The sequence below is a fragment of the Acomys russatus genome, chromosome 32, assembly GCF_903995435.1.
Source record: "Acomys russatus chromosome 32, mAcoRus1.1, whole genome shotgun sequence".
NCBI classification, from domain to species: domain Eukaryota; kingdom Metazoa; phylum Chordata; class Mammalia; order Rodentia; family Muridae; genus Acomys; species Acomys russatus.
This window is the reverse complement of record NC_067168.1, coordinates 25,948,895-25,964,091: the sequence shown is the minus strand read 5'-3', so window position 1 is coordinate 25,964,091 and position 15,197 is coordinate 25,948,895. Positions and strand designations below refer to the sequence as shown.

General features: G+C 52.5%; 1 protein-coding gene across 1 annotated transcript in view; it reads left to right on the top strand.

Annotated features, from left to right (window-relative positions):
• The window catches only part of Esyt3 (extended synaptotagmin 3), a 44,159-nt gene that overhangs the window by 22,659 nt on the left and 6,303 nt on the right, over positions 1-15,197 (top strand). The window contains exons 4-17 of the mRNA XM_051139991.1: positions 828-904; positions 2,236-2,302; positions 2,845-2,934; positions 3,847-3,902; positions 5,760-5,880; positions 9,545-9,715; positions 10,407-10,489; positions 12,050-12,098; positions 12,639-12,728; positions 13,201-13,263; positions 13,346-13,408; positions 13,795-13,863; positions 14,189-14,275; positions 14,939-15,088. Coding sequence (XP_050995948.1) covers positions 828-904; positions 2,236-2,302; positions 2,845-2,934; positions 3,847-3,902; positions 5,760-5,880; positions 9,545-9,715; positions 10,407-10,489; positions 12,050-12,098; positions 12,639-12,728; positions 13,201-13,263; positions 13,346-13,408; positions 13,795-13,863; positions 14,189-14,275; positions 14,939-15,088 — 1,236 coding nt within the window. The remainder of the gene's footprint in view (positions 1-827; positions 905-2,235; positions 2,303-2,844; positions 2,935-3,846; positions 3,903-5,759; positions 5,881-9,544; positions 9,716-10,406; positions 10,490-12,049; positions 12,099-12,638; positions 12,729-13,200; positions 13,264-13,345; positions 13,409-13,794; positions 13,864-14,188; positions 14,276-14,938; positions 15,089-15,197) is intronic.

Sequence of the window (15,197 nt, the reverse complement as noted above, 5' to 3'; positions counted from 1 at the left end):
TCCAGCCCCAATACTACATTTTAAATGACACTTTCTGTTGAGAGAATAAAAATTTAATGGAATCCTTCCTCCTTGTGAAACTGAATTTTCTCCCAATAATTTATTGTGAGATTTTTCTTTCTCCCTAAGACAGAGCTTCTCTATGTAGCCTTGGCTGTCCTGGATTCATTCTGTAGACCAGGCTGGCCTCGAACTCACAGAGACCCGCCTGCCTCTGCTTCCCTGAGTGCTGGGACTTCAAACATAGAAATGTTAATGAATTATTCAGTGAGCATCACAGACGTGTCATCTAAACTGCACAGATATTAATCTCTTGCTGTGCTTGATTTATTGGGTACCCATGCATCTGTCTCTATGTTCATCTTTCTCTAAAACGCTCTTCAAACTAAATAGCAGCAGATCAGTGAGCTTTTCCCCTCAGCACTTTGGCATGCACATTGCTAATTCAGGTACAAGTGAAATTCAGTATTTGCTCTTGATTAGTCTTAACCAGAGTACCCAAGAGAGCTGTGAGCAGAGGTGGAGATGCAAACTGAAGGGTTGGATGCCCCAGCTGGTGACCCTGCCCTCCCCGTGCCCATATGGGGCCAGCTCCTTCCCATCTGCCACACTCAGGCTAAACTTCAGGAGTTGTTACCCTCTCCCTAAGTCTCCCTCCCCCCAACCAGGGGGTGTGTATGTGGCTGAGTGGCTGGTCCTTATGGGCATATGAGTCCATGCTAGGACTCATATGCTCTTTGGCTTCCAAGACACTGGCAAGCAGCTGTGGCAGGAAGAGAAATCAAGAAGGGCCCCCCCCCCCATCGCCCTCCTGTCATCTTTTCCAGTGCCCCAAGGTGAATGGTGTCAAGGCACATACTGACAAAAGCAACCGGAGGAAAGTGACCCTGGACCTGCAGATCTGGTGAGTCTTGGTGTTCGGGGGCAGGCAGAGTAGCCCTGGACAGTAGCTTGAAGATGGAGGCGGTTGCTCGAATATGGATTTAGGGTATGAAAGCCTTTCTAGGACCATAGCCACCTCCGGGCTGGTTGGTACCCAGGTCTTTGTAAAAGGTGGGGTGCAGAAAAGTGGCTGTCTCCAAATAGCCAACCCTGGCTTGTTCTTTAGCCTGAGGCCTGGCTTCCTGCACCCCCAGCAGTTCTGTACAACACAGCCAGGCAGCAGAGCTTTTTTTGCAAGCCACAGCTGGGCCCCCTGGAGAGTCGGAGCAGCCTCCACAGGGGAGGTGACTAAAGGGAGCAGGTGTGAGGAGAGGAGGCCAGGGGGCTTCAAGCTCAGAGCTGAGAGGCTGGCCTCTAACGGGTCAGGAAAACTGGAGTCTCTGTGAGTGACTGCTCAGCGGGCTGCGGACTGCACTGCGCTGGGCGCGGGCGTCTTTCCAGTAAGGCCCGTGACTCGCTTGGGTCAGGAAGGGAGATCAGAAGGCTTGGATGGTGTGTTAGGTAAAAGACAGGACGAGCCCCGGAGGTTGCCATTGCTTCTCACAGATTCATATTCCTTGCTCTCCGCCCGAAATGGAAGTTGGGTCTGGGGCCACCCTCTGAGGAGCTGGTCTTCATTGTGTTGGGTTGGTGGCAGGCTATAAAGTACCCCTGGCTCGAGTTGCTCCACCATGAGATCCTTATATGAAGAGTTCATCTTCCCAGGGGGGTGCCCCCCTGTTGTGCCTGTCCCTGCTCACTGAGCATTTCTGTGGCTCCTGGGCCCGTGTATGCTGGTGTGTGGCGATCACCTACTCCCTTGCCTTAGTCTCCTTCAGACCTTAGCCTGTCTCTTGACCTTTACCCTCCGAGGCACCCATCCTGGGCTCCTCAGGGCCCATCACCTGTCAGGGCTCACTGACTTCCCCTATCCCCAAGGCTTTATCACTTACCGCCACCTCCAGCAATAACTAGTGGTGACGGCAGGATGCACTTGGGGACACTAACTCTGTGTTCTGTGGGTCAGGGGCCCAGAAGTGGTAGAGAGACGGTGTGTTTGTTGCAAGTTCCTCTTTTTTATCCATGAGTACCCTGGGGCTAGGTGGTACCACAAGGCACTGCTCTCATAGACAGAGGCAGGGTTATGCCTAAGCCACTGGGTGCAAGAAGGAGTCTGGGAGGGGCCAAGGAAGGCTGAGGCTATGGTGTGAGTGACATTTTGAGTGAAAACTGACACGCGATCATCAGCAACAAGGGCTGATGTGTGCCACAGGGCAAGTTTCCTACCTGCTCTTCCCTCTCCCTGTGTTTTAGCTACATTGGGGACTGTGAGATCAGTGTGGAGCTTCAGAAGATCCGCGCAGGCGTGAATGGCATCCAGGTGAGTGGGGACGCCATGGCTGCTGCTCAGCCCTTGGGAGTGGGCTCAGGGAAGTGGAAGCAGCTCACACTGGAACAGGCTGTGAAGGACAGGATGATACCAGGTGACATCATGGGGGTAGCTGGGAGGTCACATAGCAAGTGGTCCTGGGTATCACTACCCCTTCTGTACCCTGGGCTCCAGAGCCACCTGTGTGTCAAGTCTCCAAAGGCTTTGGGTGCCTAGGGAAGCGAGGGAGAGCCATAAACGAGACCCAGGTAGACTGAGAGGTGGAAACGCCCCTTGCCAGAAGCTGTGTCCAGATGCAGAAAGCACTTCTGTGCCCCAGCCACCCCTACTGCCCACACGCCTTTGTAGTTAGTTGGTGGGCAGCAGTGGGGTGCACAGGCCCCTGAACATAAAGTGTGGTCCCTTCAGTGGCAGCTAGTGGCCAGGTCAGGAGTCTTGACTTCAATAATAATGAGGCCCCAGAAGGCCTGAGCTGAGTGGCAGGTATGAGAAGAAATGAGGTTTCCTCCCTCGCCGTTCTCTGTGCCTACCAGTTGCAGGGCACCCTGCGGATCATTCTGGAGCCCCTGCTGGTGGACAAGCCCTTCGTGGGAGCTGTGACTGTGTTCTTCCTTCAAAAGCCGGTGAGCTCAAAGCCTAGGGACAGGCTGGGTGCTCCCCATGAGTGGATACTGGACCTTACGTGTTGGCATTTAGCCTGAGAATGGACACTGCCTCAAGCCCCCCACAGCTGGACACCCAGCCCCCAAACCTAATTTGGTCCTTAAGGCAACCTCAAGGAGTTAGACTCAGCTCTGCCCACGATAAGGAAACTGAGCTGACAGCGTGTGTGCAACACAGCCAGGCAGCAGAGCTGTCTTGAAATCCGCAGCTGGGCTACCTGGCTACAAGGCCTCCGAAGCGGAGCTGTGACAAACCTGGGCAAGCCTGGCTGTGTGCCACAGCCCCCTTCTGAGGTGGTTCTGGCACGAAGCAGCAGCCCTCACCAGCCTACATTAGGGCCTGAATCCTCGTCCTAGTCTCTCTCTGCTGTTGTGGTCAAACACTGATCAGAAGCAACTTAGGAGAAGAATGGGTTTATTTCAGCATTACAGTCCCTGACTGTGGGAAGTTGGGGCAGGAATTAAAGCAGATACTTAAAAACAGAAACCATGGAGGAAAAGCACCTACTAGCTCACTAGCTTTCTTACACAGCCCAAGACCACCTCCTGCCCAGGGACTAGCATTGCCTGGGCCTGGCCCTTCTGTGTCAATGAACAAGCAAGACACACCCCTACAGACTTACCCATAGGCTGGCATGATCTGGAAAATCCCTCAATTGAGACCTCTCACGTGGCTCTGAGTTGTGTCAAGGTGACAATTAAAACTAGCTAGGACACTCCTTCATATCCCAGGACAGGTTTGGTAGGCTGAGAGACAAAGGGTGTACCCCAACAGGTAGGGTTCTTCCTCCAGGAGGTATGAGGAGTTTGGGAGAAGGTATTAGGCCTGGGTTCCCAGCTCCTTAAGCCTAACAGTCTCCCTCTGCCCTGTAGCATCTGCAGATCAACTGGACAGGCTTGACCAACCTGCTGGACATGCCGGGTATCAAGTAAGTGCCTGGGGTGTGGGGGACTCTCTGAAATCCTAACAGCACTGTGAGCCACTTCAGCTGTCTCCCTGACCCATGTCTGTCTGTCTGTCTGTCTCTCTCTTACACACACACACACACTGGGGAAAAGGGGCAAGCATCAGGGGCTGTTTGTATGCACATGCATGCCTGCCTGAGTGTATCTGTGTTTGCATGCGTGTGCATTCATGCCTGCATGTGTGTGTGTGTGTGTGTGTGCGCGCGCGCGCGCTTATGGGTGGTTGGAGGAGGCTAACCTGTGGACAGGTGCAAATGGTCCTGCTGAGGGGCCAGGCTTTTCTGTGGTGAGGTTCCCAGAGCAATGCACATATTTGTGGTAGAATCACACTGTGATTGTGTGTGATCGGTCTTCCCCCTTCCCTACCTCCAGCGTACTGAGAGGCCCAGGTGGCCCCTATGGCCATGGCTGACATGCACAGAGATGGGAAGGCGCCTTTTCTCAGCAGGGGCCGGGAGAGATGGGGCAGGACTAGGAGATTTCTCCTCCTCAGGCCAGGTGCAGGCAGCCTCTGATACCTGGCATCTTTCAAGGAGCAGAGGAGGGTATCAGCATCATAGGACTTGCCTCTTCAGGAGGCAGGGTCAGCTGGACAGGCCTGGAAGGTTATCAACTGTCTCTCAGGCCCCGGGGAGGACCACCCATAAGCTCACTGGGGACGATCCTTTCTGATCTCACTGTTCCAAATGGCGAGAATCCATGCGTGCACCATTCCTCCCATCCTTTGACATTTTCATTTATGCACACAATGAAATCTATCCATCATCCACTCCGCCCCAAACTCTGCCCAGCCGGGTGTATTCTCTTCGGAACTTGGTCTCTTTTTATTTCAAATAACCCACGAATCCAACCAATGCTGCCTATGTGTGCATGAGTGTAGGTCCATCTGCAAAGCCTGGCAAATTGTACCAGTGCCCCTGCCCTCATGAATGATTCTCCTACCAGCTGCTGTCCGCTGCCACTAGATTCTCAGTTGTTAGTGAGGCCTTGAGAGCTTCTCCTCGTTTAGGCTGGAATGTTGGCTGGTCTGATCTGGTGCATGTCCTGTGCAGGTAGCCATGGCTGCTGAGCTCATGAGTGTGATAGACGTGGCATGTTTCCTCTGGCTCTTACATTCGCCCCGCCTCCTCCTCCTTCTCCTCCTCCGTCATGGTCCCTGAACTTTGGCAAAGGGATCGATAAGGGTGTCACATTTAAGCAGTGGTGCACTGCTACTGGAAAAAAAGAAAAAGACTTTTTGAGCACCTACTATGTGCTGGTCCTGCTCTGGGACTGTCACCCATGTGGGGGAAGGCGAGCCAAGGAATGGCCAATGTCACCAGCGTCAAGGAAGAAAAGGATTCGGAGGCTAGCTCTTAGGTTTTGCTTCTTATGGCCTCAGTGCTGTTCTCGGTGCTGTTCCCACCACCCTCTTCACATCTATTCATGGTGCAGCCCGTTAGCAGCCCTGTGTCAGGTCACTGAGGGCAAGGACATCCATCTGAGGCAGGGCAGCTAGGGAATATGAGTGGGAAGCTTGATGCAGGCCCCAGAACCTGTTCCTAAGGTATTCTGTGTAGCCTGGGAACAAAGCAGGCCTTAGGGGTCGGGATTGGGGGTGGGACATTGCAAGCAGGATGCTGCTCTTTGCTCAATATGTCTAGGTGTCAGGATGTATAGCCACGTCACACTCGGCATCTGGGCAGGAGGAAGTCAGGGTTGCCTCTAGTGGAGCCTCCTGCCAAGCTGGATCCTCAGTGTGGGCACTGAGGATGGGTACAGGGGCAGGTGACATGCGGAGGCACTGTCACCCCCTCCACAGCTGCTCGTGCCTGTTTCAGTGACGTTTCAGACAGCCTGCTGGAGGACCTCATTGCTGCCCACCTGGTGCTGCCCAACCGTGTGACTGTGCCCGTGAAGAAGGGGCTGGATATAACCAACCTGCGCTATCCCATGCCTTGCGTGAGTACTGGGAGCTGGCTCCAGAGCATTGGGCCACTGAGGAGAGATGCTAGCCACGTCTGGGTTCCGAACAGTGCTTACTGCTGGTAACCCCCATGCTCTCTTTTTGAGGACATGGCGCGCCATTTCACGGGATGCCACTGAGTCTGGGAAGAGGGTGTGTGACTAGCCCCAAGTCACCATTCAGGAAGGGGCAGCACCCATGTGGTTTTACTCTGCTCCTGTCCCCAGTGTACCTTGCAGTTGGAACTGTGGTGGGCATTCTTTGACACCTGAGGTCCCTTCCTCCATAGGAAGGTCCCCTTGACTCTGCTTAGTACGGAAAGGACCTTGGAATCTACAGAAAAGGAAGATTCTTGGTTGAACCAGGACTGGGAATTATTTGGGTTTGGAGCCTGTTTTTCCCAACTTCCTGGGGCCTATTCATGAGGCCCTGAAGAGTTCCCTATGGCTGCCCTACAAAAAGTAGCACTGGCTGAGGGGCTGTAGTTAGGGCCCTGGAAGAGGAAAACACCCATTTCACCATCTGCCAGGTGAAAAGCCTTAGACCTTCTGTAGAAATTCCTAAAGACATTTTCTTCTCTGAGTATATTCAACTGGGGATGTGCTGACAATTTAAACACTTAAAACTCTTTGGGGGTACCTTCTGGGTTTCTGATAACTGGTCATGAATATTTTCATTTCTCTATTTTCAAGTTTTACTTTTTTGTTTGTTTTGTTTTTCAAGACAGGGTTTCTTTTATAGTCCTGGCTGTCTTGTACTTTCTTGTAGTCTTGTAGACTAGGCTGGCCTCACAGAGACCCACCTGCCTCTGCCTCCCGAGTGCTGGGATTAAAGGCATGTGCCACCACGCCTGACAAGTTTTACTTTTTAATTTTCTTCTACAATTACATAAAGTAGCTATATGTTTCTACAGGCTAATACCAGAACTGTATCTAAAAAGAACTTTATTTTTTGATTTATTTATTTTTATTGATTTTATGTATATGAGTGCTCTATCTGCACATACACCTGCATGCCAGAAGAAGGCATCAGATCTTAGTATATAGATGGTTGTGAGCCACCATGTGGTTGCTGGGAATTGAACTCAGGACCTCTGGAAGAGCAGACAGTGCTTTTAACTGCTGAGCCATCTCTCCAGCCCCAAAACTAACCCCCCCCCCCTTTTTTTTAAGTGCAAAGGGAAGATTCACCCCTTCCCGTTTTTTAAAAAAAGATTTTTATTTGCTATTATGTATATAATAACTCTGTTGTATATACACCTGCAGGCCAGAAGAGGGCACCAGATCACATTACAGATGGTTGTGAGCCACCGGGTGGTTGTTGGGAATTGAACTCAGGACCTCTAGAAGAGCAGCCAGTGCCCTTAATCGCTGAGCCACCTCTCCAGCCCCCCAGAACTGAATCTTAGGGAGCTTAACTACCTCTTGTTTCACCCAATCCCTGCCCCACCCACCCCCACCTAAGTAATGATTTTCGTTCCCCTGTATTCAGGCAGTAGTAAATGTGGATGCATATACATGGCCATATCTGTACATCTGTTTGTAGTCCTAGCCCCCAGTTCTTTTTACTTTTAGGTTTTGATTAGTTCTTTGAGAATTTCATGTAGTGTATTTTGGAGATGGAGAGGGGAAGTGGACACAGTGGCCGTGGAGGCCCCCTCCTAGCTGAGGAGCTACTGGCGAATGACCCTGCTGGGAGAAGGAGAATTAACCTACCCGGGCTATACCCTTAAAGAGAACTGACTTGAGCCCCTCCTGGAATTTTGTCTGGCTTGAGCTTGTACAGGCCCTGTGCATGCTGTCACAATTACTGTGAGTTCATACCTGCAGCTCCCCTGCTGTGTCTAGAAAACAGTTTCCCTGTAGTCATCCACCACCCTTGACTCTTTTTTTTTTTGTTGTTGTTGTTGTTTTTCAGGACAGGGTTTCTCTGTGTAGCCTTGGCTGTCCTGGACTCACTTTGTAGACCAGGCTGGCCTCGAACTCACGGCGATCCACCTGCCTCTGCCTCCCGAGTGCTGGGATTAAAGGCGTGCACCACCACGCCTGGCCCACCTCTGACTCTTAAAGCTTTCCGCTTCCTCCTCCGCAATGATCCTTGAGCTTTGGGAGGGCGGTTGGTGATCTAGATATCCCCTTTAGGACTGAGCAGTCTACTCTCTCGTTTTCTGAACCTTGGTGGGTTGTCTACTGCAAAAAAAAGCTTCCCTGATGAGGGTTGAGAGATGCACTAATATATGGTATAAGTCATTGGGAGTCAGTTTAATACTACGTTAGCAACATGATGGTCTATGTGCCCCTGAGGCCATGGCCTATCTAGCTATAGATTATTAAAACCAATAGTAGTCCCAGGTATGGATTTCATCTTCTCAAGTGGGCCTTAAAGTCGGACAGGTAGTAGTTGGTTGCTCTCATGCTGTTTGTGCCACTGTTGCACCAGTGGACATGCATTGCCAGGCCAGTCATTATAGTAGCATTCAGGGTTGATAGCTGGGTAAGGCTGATTCACTTTCTCCTTCAATAGCATGCTCTATGAAAGTTAGCCAGTAGAAGATGAAGCTTCCAGTCAGCACCAGCCTGATTTCTCTCCATGTTCTATAACTCGGGTTTTTGGTATCTTCAGCAACAGAGTCTTATCAAGTTCTGGTGGGTAATCAAGAACGGTGCCAATAGCCCATAGTGTTTGGGGGTCTGTGCAGCAAGCAATTCCAGTAAGGTAGCCCATTGCTGGCACCTGTGAGGTCTAGCAGGGACACTGTCACCCTACTGTTGTAAGGCAATTTCATTTTACACACACATGCTGTTGTGCATTTTAGGAAGCTTCTTCAGTAGAAAAGGCCTTAAGATCACAGTCCCCATTTCTTCAATAGATGTTAGTGCATTGTGTCCCTTCCTTGCTTTTATTGAGAAGCTTATCACAGAACCCTGCTGCCACAGTACAGACAGAGCCTTCCACATCCCTGCTGGTGGCTTCCCTGAGGGAGCTGTTGTCACTGTACCACCGGCTCTGTTGATGGATAGTGGGGTTGTGTGGACTTACACTGCTACAAACAGTAGTGCAATGAGCAGTCCCTGTGCAGGTCTTTTTATGGTTATGCCACTGTGCCTATGGACAGACTCCCCAAAGTCATTTTGTAGGTCAAAGAAAATATGTACGTATCTATGTACTGATATTTAATAAGTATTGTTCTAGAAAGTGGCACACCCTAAGACCAATGAACTGTGACTTTCCAAGTTCAGCTTTGCATTTCTTTTAAACAGTGAGTGTGGGGAGAGAGTCTGCCCTAGGGTGGGTGGTACTCACGGAGGCATTTATGCACACAGGGACGTTCTACCAGTGCAGACAGGCCCCACAGCATGCTGCCTGGAGAATCTCTAGCATTCAGTTGATGTACACATGGCACAGCAGTGCTGAAGCAAGTGGTAACAGAAATGGCCTCAGATGAACTGTTCCTATCAAGTCTGGAGAAGAGTGTGTGGGAAGGCCAGAGCACTAGGCCCTGACACCAGGTGCTGGGTAGCCCTGGCTAGGCCACTGTTATCTCTGTCCAGATTGTGGGAGGGGCAGCAGTGATCTCTGGTGGCTTTGGCCCTGGTATCCTGGACTTAAGACTGGCATGTCAGAAGGGCAGTTGTGAACTGGGGCTTGGGTGTTTCTCAGGGGGTGATCAGAGTCCATTTGCTGGAGGCCGAGAAGCTGGCCCAGAAGGACAACTTCCTAGGGCTTGGAGGCAAGTCAGACCCCTACGCCAAGGTGAGCATTGGCCTGCAGCACTGCCGGAGCAAGACCATCTACAAGAACCTGAACCCCACCTGGAATGAGGTGTTTGAGGTGAGGTTCTCTTCAGCCGCTCCCAGGAGCCCTGGTGTCTCTGGGCTTCACTCGGGGCTGTGATGGGCACAGTGGCTCTCATGGCCCCACAGGGGAGCCATGGTTAGGGTAAAAGTCTTGTTAATGTGCAGGTAGGTCTACGTAACCCTTGCTTCTCTGTCTAGCAGAGTCTTTAGAGGTAGACTATTCTGACCCCATTTTCAGTGCCCTTTCTTCATCAGAATCAGCTCTTGGATGCTGACAAATAAAAAAAAAAGAACACTGCATGGGCAGTTCTGTCTGCAGCCTCAGCCTTCCCTGTTGCTGCATGGGTGGGACCCATAGCCTGCCTGCCAGTCATGTGCTTCGGGGCCACCTCCTAGCTGCCCCTTTCATTATAGCACTGCGTAGTCTGTTACATCTGGCCCCAGGCAATGAAAGCAGGCTGAGAAAGGGCACCTTAGTTTCCTGATGCCCCACAGCCCCCAGGTGAGGAGAATGACAGCCCAAGGCAGAGCAGTGGCAGCCAGTGTCCTCTGGGCGCTATGCTATGGAGTGCTGGTGCTGTCTCTAGTCTGCTCTGTTTCCCTACAGGGGACGGGTACTGCTTCCTTACAGACAGGGCCCTAAGCTGGGCTTTGGCAGTGTGTGGGCTGTAAGGGCTGATTCAGCAGTCAAGACCTGCAGGGCAAGATGCCTCTCTGTCTCGCAGTTCATGGTGTATGAGGTGCCTGGGCAGGACCTGGAGGTGGACCTGTATGACGAGGACACTGACAAGGATGACTTCCTGGGCAGGTGAGGAGTGAGGATCCCGGCTCTGGAGCTTCTTTCCTGCTGGGGGCACAAGGCTGGGACACAGGCTCTCACTAGTTAGTGACCTTCATCCCACTATGGCCACTGTGACAAGAGTGACTGTACCAGGCAGTCTACCCCTGCATCATGTTACAAACCTCCCCAGGAATTTCCAGCTCTGACATGGGAGAGTGGTAGTACAGAGAGGCCCCCAGAGCTCATGCCCCCTCTGCGAATCTACCCAGAGTCTCATCTGGGACAGTGAACAAGGTGGCATGACGCCCAGGTGCTCAACTCCAAGGAACCTTGGTCAGTCCCATGTGCTGAAAGCCAGAACTCAAGGCTCTGGCTAGACTGAAGTGACCCTTGTGGGGCTGGTCGGCACAAACTCATACTTACTTTTAGTCTAGACAGGTTCCACTTCCGGGGATCACCTATAAAGACACGAGCCCTTAACATGCTTACTGCCAAGGTCTCTGTGGCCACATAAGACCCTCCTGTGGAAGGTACTAGGTGCATGTTTGAATACGTTTGCCTTTCTGTACCAAAAAATCGGTGTAGAGCTTGTGGAGTGACGGGGCCATTGTGGTGGTCTATCAAGTAGGGGAGGAAGGGCACAGTGGAGTTGGATCCAGCCTCCCAGAAGAGGATGCAGGGTGCATTTCTGCCCGTGTCTGCAAATAGAGGAGCATGGGGGGGGGGTGCCACAGATGTTTACTCCTCAGAGCAGGAGGCAAGGGAAGTGACCTGCAAATAGTATGCCCCTGTAGTATGCAGCTCGCTTCCCTGAGTATGGAGTTATATCAAGTAGAAACGTGACCAAGTAAGTGGAAGACAGCTCAGCGCCGGCTGCTGCCACCTTTCTAGTTTCTCCGAGGGGAGACCGCAGCTTGTGCAGTGTGGCGGATGGGAAGCGAGGCTTGTGGTACCCGCCTTCCGGGGCTGAGTTCAGGTACCTGCTGGACGCAGGCACACTCCTGAGTCACAGAGAAACTGCATCCTCCCTCTGGCTGCCAGGAGCTGCAGGGTGGGTTTGGCTTGTGATAGGGTAGGGGAACAATGTGACATGGGACTTCCTGGCTTTCTCACACACGTCATGTTGTTGCCACCTACATGGCTCTGGCACTAGTTATTGCTGCTTACGGGGCACTGGTACCAGTTTTCAAGTCAGAGGGGCATTTGACTGTTAAAGTGCCTCTGGCATTTAGAGGGCACAGGTCCAGCCCAGAAGCCAAATTCCTGTGATGCATGAACAGTTTTGAACAATGAGGAATTGTGCAACTCCAAATGCCAACAGCAGTGTTGTTGAAAAACCCCAGAGGTGATGTGTCTAGACCTCTGCTTGTCCCCTCTGGGGCTGGGAGCCACTCCCTCCCCACAGTGTAAGTCCAGTGGAGCAGCCCTGGAGGTTAGTTAGCCCCTAGTTAGCCCTCCTCCTCTTGAGCTGCAGTTGGTCTCCCACTGCCCCAGCGGCCACATTCCCACATTTGAGAACATGTCTCCAGTGTGGCCCCCAGTGCCTGCTCTTGCGACTGTTGTACTCACGCTCTCCCTGTCTTCCAGCCTGCAGATCTGCCTTGGAGATGTCATGATGAACAGAGTGGTGGATGAGGTAGAGGTGGCTCACCCAGACCCTGGGGTTTCCAGGGACACCCCTTTCAGTGCACGGCTCTAGCAAGTCCCTTCGGCCATCTAGTTCTCTGCATGCGTCCCCTCTGTGCTGGGCTGTACGTGTTTCCAGTCTTAGGGACAAGAGTAGGGTGAGCCCCCTCTGGCTGGAGTTAGAAGTTTCCCTGGGGAAAGCCAGGCGTGGTGGCGCACACCTTTAATCCCAGAGGCAGAGGCAAGCGGATCTCTGAGATTGAGGCCAGCCTGGTCTACAAATCAAGTCCAGGACAGCCAAGGCTACACAGAGAAACCTTGTCTCAACCCGCCCCCCCCCACACACAAAAAAAGTTTCCCTGGGGAAATATCCATAAAATAAGGAGGTTCAGCAAGGGAGTCACATTTTAGAGGAAGGTAGGGTGGGCCTGGGTGTTATTGAGTCTGTGCTGTGTCCTCTTTGGGTTGCCTAGCCTTTTCCCCTAGTCTCAGAACTAAGTAGCCCCCAAATTGTCACATCAAGCTCTCCTTTCCTTCTCCCGACCCACAGTGGTTTGTCCTGAATGACACAACCAGCGGGAGGCTGCACCTGCGGCTGGAGTGGCTCTCACTGCTCACTGACAGGGAAGCGCTGGCGGAGGTGAGTGGTGCTGGAGGAGAAGGAAGAGAACCCATTTGTGCCTAGCAGGTCAAGTAGAGACAGGAAAGGAGATACCCCCACTTCTACCTATTGTGTGCAGGTAGAGGCAAGGTAAGGAGGGAGCCCCCATTCCTTGCTTGTCTCCTAAAGGACGTGACACTTGATTCTTCTCTCCCCTGGGGCAGCTACTCGGCCCTCAGTAAATAGCCTCTGAACTTCATTCGGTCGTTTTCAGGAAAGATGGGGCCCTTAGAGCTCTGTGTCAGGCCTGTCACCCAATTTTAAAGGGACGTCTACCTTTGTCTAACTTGAGTCTACCCTGCGGCAGACTTTCTTAGCCAACATACACCAGGTCTTTAGTGTGAGGGCGGGCTGGTGGGCTGGCTGCCTTCTGCCCTGAGTAGACTTCTCCAGCCCCTGCCTGTCTCCTGACTCTGGGAGTAGTCAGTGAGGGCTGTCTGTCTGTCTGCAGGACGATGGTGGCCTCTCCACTGCCATCCTTGTGGTCTTCTTAGAAAATGCCTGCAACCTGCCGGTGAGTCATGGTGCGCACCAGCCTTATGCTCACCCCTGTCAAATGCCTGTGTGTTGCTTTAACCCCAACTCTTGTGCTGCAGAGAACCCCTTTTGACTACCTGAATGGTGAATATCGAGCCAAAAAACTCTCCAGGTTTGCCAAAGTAAGTGAAGGTGCTGAGAATCTGACTCTTTCTCCCTGAAGTGACTACAGCCCGGGCCTGCCTGTCACACAGGCTAGGCTCACTGGGTCTAAGGCGCAAGGTACCAGGCTTGGCAATTCATTTCCAGATACTGTCCTGGAGTCCCATAGTCATGTATCCTTGTTGTTTGGAGGTGGAGCTGAACACGTATATTCCAGTTCTGGCCTTTGGTCTGCAGTTCGGGGCCCCTCCCCAGGGGTAGTCTTGCCCAGTGCTCGTGCCATAGTGCAGCCTTGGACAGCAGGTGGCTTTTCTACAAGAGCCACTGATGTACCTGGGGGAGGGGGAAGGACTGTCTTGGGCCCACCCTGAAATTGCTTTCCACATTGTGGGTTTCCCCCTTACAGAATAAGGTCGGCAGAGACCCTTCTTCATATGTCAAGCTGTCTGTAGGCAAGAAGACCTTTACAAGTAAGGTAAGACAGTTGAAATGTGGGCCTGAGCTAAGGAAATGGAGCTCTGGCCCCTTTTAAGAGAGAGACAGAGTCACACTGATCACTTAGGAAGTCTTCAGAATCCCTCCCCTCTGTGGCTTGATCATTCACCATCTAAAAGCTGTGGTAGCAAGTGACTCCACCAAGAGTGGGCCAGCAGAATTAGGGTTTACCTTGGGGCATGGTCTGAACCATGCCTTTTCTGCCACACTGCCTGACCCCGGGCTCCTCACGGCAGCTGGTGGCCACACTGAGCAGAGCGTGTCCAGCCTGGCCCTCAGATGACAGCTCCCTTTTCTGTTCTCAGACCTGTCCCCACAGCCGGGACCCAGTGTGGAGCCAGGCGTTCTCCTTCTTTGTGCATAGTGTGGCAGCGGAGCAGCTCTGTGTAAAGGTTTGCTTGCAGCTGGGCCCTGGGGACAGCTGGGAGATTTCTAGGCCAAGGGCAGGAGAGCCTTCGCTGTGTGTCTTGGGCAGCTCCAGTAGTCAGCCCCCTAGCGTGTGGGAGGGTGGGAGGCTCTACAAGCCCTCAGCCCCTTGAGGCTGGTGCCCAAGGTCGCCACGCCACGTAGACTGAGGGAAGACAAACCATTAACTCCTTCAGTCCCTACATCCTTCCAAATGGCCTTTACAGTTACACAGGATGAGGGCCCTGTGCTAGAGTCTGATCTTTACAAAAAGCTCTGCAGAATTACGTCCTTTTCACATGAGCACATAGAGGCTAAAGCAACGATCAGCCCAAGAGCTCATGGCCAACAAGTGGTGGAGTGAGGTGGGATCGATCCTTAACTAAGCCTACGTGTCCTATCATGGCAGCACACAGCGCAGCTGGTCCTGGGTATGTGCCAGACTGGCCTCATGCAGGCCATATCACGTCTACTCTCTTCCCTAGATCCTAGGCAGGTACAAGGTCTGGCCTGTTTCTGCTCCCGCAGATGCTAATTCCTGCACAGTCCATACTTAGTAGTGGAGTAAGCCAGACTCCCTGGGACCAGATGGCAGTGGGAACACAGTGGGTTTAGCTCTACCCTAACTCTGTGACTGGCCCACTGCCCAGGTGCTGGATGATGACCTGGAGTGTGCTCTGGGCGTGCTCAAGTTCCCCCTGTGCCAGATCCTCCCCTGTGCTGACCTCACCCTTGAGCAGCGCTTCCAGCTGGATCACTCAGGCCTGGACAGCCTCATCTCCATGAGGCTGGTGCTTCGGGTAAATGCCTCCTGTCTCAGTGCTTGGGCTGGGGTGGGACAGATCCCAGCACTGAGCATCTGTGGAATGCAAAAGCCAGGAGAGAGGATTATGTCTCTATCTACTCATT